A 2,500-nucleotide genomic window follows, 5' to 3' on the forward strand; every position below is an offset into this window, starting at 1 on the left:
CTAGTGGTCCTATCACAGGTGATGGTTACCAGTGCTCTGGGAGGCTATCCAGGTAAGTTCAGAATAATTACAGTTTTCCTAAATATTTATTAGTTCACACTTTGATTGTCCTTTTTCTCTTCCTTTCTTTTAATAGATAAGGATTTTGAATGACTTAAAACCTTTCAACTGGTTGAAGCTGATCCGGAATATTTGTTACAATATATAATAATAATGATATATTTAGTTCCTATAGTCAATTTCTTTTAATGAGGCAGATTTGCACCGACTCGCAGCGGTGCCCTTTTAGCTCGGAAAAGTTTCCTGATCGCTGATTGGTGAGAATTATCTTGTCCAACCAATCAGCGATCAGGAAACTTTTCCGAGCTAAAAGGGCACCGCTGCGAGTCGGTGCAAAGTTTCCTGATCGCTGATTGGTTAGAATTATCTTGTCCAACCAATCAGCGACCAGGAAACTTTTCCGAGCTAAAAGGGCACCGCTGCGAGTCGGTGCAAATCTGCCTCGCTAAAAAAAAATTTAGTATAGGTACTTTGGATATGAGTTTCAGATTAATCGTTTACTTTATCCTAAAAGGAAAAAGATTTAAAGTTTAATTTCAAATCTATGCTTCATATTGTTGCATTAAGAACACTTTTAGTTCCCGAACAAGTAATATAAACTTAGAATTTCATTAAGAGACCTTTCACTGTCTTGGGCTAGAGTTCTCTTGCTTGAGGGTATACTTGGGCCCACCATTCTAAATTAATTTCTCTTCCTCTTCTTTTGTTAAAGTTTTGATAGTTTACATATGAAACATTAATTCAAACGTTGTTACTGTTCTTAAAATACTTTATTTTCCCTTCTTCCCTTTCCTCACTGGGCTATTTTCCCTGTTGGGGCCCCTGGGCTTATAGCATCTTGCTTTTCTAACAAGGGTTGTAGCTTAGCAAGTCCTGATGATAATAATATTAATAATAATGATAATAATAATAATAATAATAATAATAATAATAATAATATGAAATATTAATTTTAATGTTGTTAGTGTTCTTAAAATACTTTATTTTCCCTTCTTTCCTTTCCTCACTGGGCTATTTTCCATGTTGGGGCCCCTGGGCTTATAGCATCTTGCTTTTCTAATTAGGGTTGTAGCTTAGCAAGTAATAATAATAATAATAATAATAATAATAATAATAATAATAATAATTCGTATCTCTTTCATCCACAAGGTACATTCTACCGCATCATGATGATGCTGAACAGAGACCGCAAAACCCCGAGAACAGCACCAGCCCCAAATCAGCTGTGGGCCATCCTGGATCCGCCAGCATCGCTAGGCTCTCTCAGCAAGCTTCATCCGCGCACCAATAGGATCATCCGGAGTGCTGAAGACTCCAGGTGAGATTGTTTATATTCTCCGGAGACTCTAGGTGAGATTGTTTATAGTCTCCGGAGACTCTAGGTGAGATTGTTTATAGTCTCCGGAGACTAGGTGAGATTGTTTATAGTCTCCGGAGACTCTAGGTGAGATTGTTTATAGTCTCCGGAGACTCTAGGTGAGATTGTTTATAGTCTCCGGAGACTCTAGGTGAGATTGTTTATAGTCTCCGGAGCCTAGGTGAGATTGTTTATAGTCTCCGGAGACTCTAGGTGAGATTGTTTATAGTCTCCAGAGACTAGGTGAGATTGTTTATAGTCTCTGGAGACTCTAGGTGAGATTGTTTATAGTCTCCGGAGACTCTAGGTGAGATTGTTTATATTCTCCGGAGACTCTAGGTGAGATTGTTTATAGTCTCCGGAGACTCTAGGTGAGATTGTTTATATTCTCCGGAGACTCTAGGTGAGATTGTTTATAGTCTCCGGATCCTCTATTAAATCTTTAGTGAGGCTCTGGTCCCTTTATTTTGACGCAGTTACCCAATTAAGAAAGAGGTGCAATTTTCCTGATCGCTGATTGGTTGGACAAGATGATTCTAACCAATCAGAGAGCAGGAAACTTTTCCGAGCTGAAAGAGCACCGCTGCGAGCCGGTTCAAATCTGCCTCATTAAAAAAAAATTGAGTATAGTTGGATTTATTTGATAGACCATTCAAATTTGTACGTATTGCTTGAATATGGACAGTTTTGATCTATAGATAGTGGCATATTAGGATAGAATATATATATATATATATATATATATATATATATATATATATATATATGTATATATATATATATATATATATATATGTGTGTGTGTGTGTATATATATATGTATATATATATATATATACACACACACATGTATATATATATATATATATATATATATATATATATGTATGTATGTATATATATATATATATAATATATGTATATATATATATATATATATGTATATATATATGTGTGTGTGTGTTTGTGTGTGTGCGTGTAATTTAAGCCTACTAAAATCTATTAAGAATTAAATCAATAAATAAGATATTATATACAATCAAAACAACAGCAGAGTGTTTGTGAACTAATGAAAATAAAGTA

The 2,500-nt window shown here is 34.9% G+C and overlaps 1 protein-coding gene across 2 annotated transcripts in view; it reads left to right on the top strand.

Annotated features, from left to right (window-relative positions):
• Positions 1-2,500, top strand: part of LOC137658103 (uncharacterized) — a 56,786-nt gene that overhangs the window by 47,030 nt on the left and 7,256 nt on the right. Inside the window, exons 2-3 of one of the 2 annotated variants that reach the window (XM_068392794.1) lie at positions 1-52; positions 1,210-1,378. The exon at positions 1-52 is cut by the window's left edge and continues 181 nt beyond it. The exons of the other annotated variant lie outside the window; for it this stretch is intronic. Coding sequence (XP_068248895.1) covers positions 1-52; positions 1,210-1,378 — 221 coding nt within the window. The remainder of the gene's footprint in view (positions 53-1,209; positions 1,379-2,500) is intronic. 2 annotated transcript variants of the gene reach the window in all.

Source organism: Palaemon carinicauda, chromosome 19 (genome assembly GCF_036898095.1).
Source record: "Palaemon carinicauda isolate YSFRI2023 chromosome 19, ASM3689809v2, whole genome shotgun sequence".
In the NCBI taxonomy this organism is placed as follows: domain Eukaryota; kingdom Metazoa; phylum Arthropoda; class Malacostraca; order Decapoda; family Palaemonidae; genus Palaemon; species Palaemon carinicauda.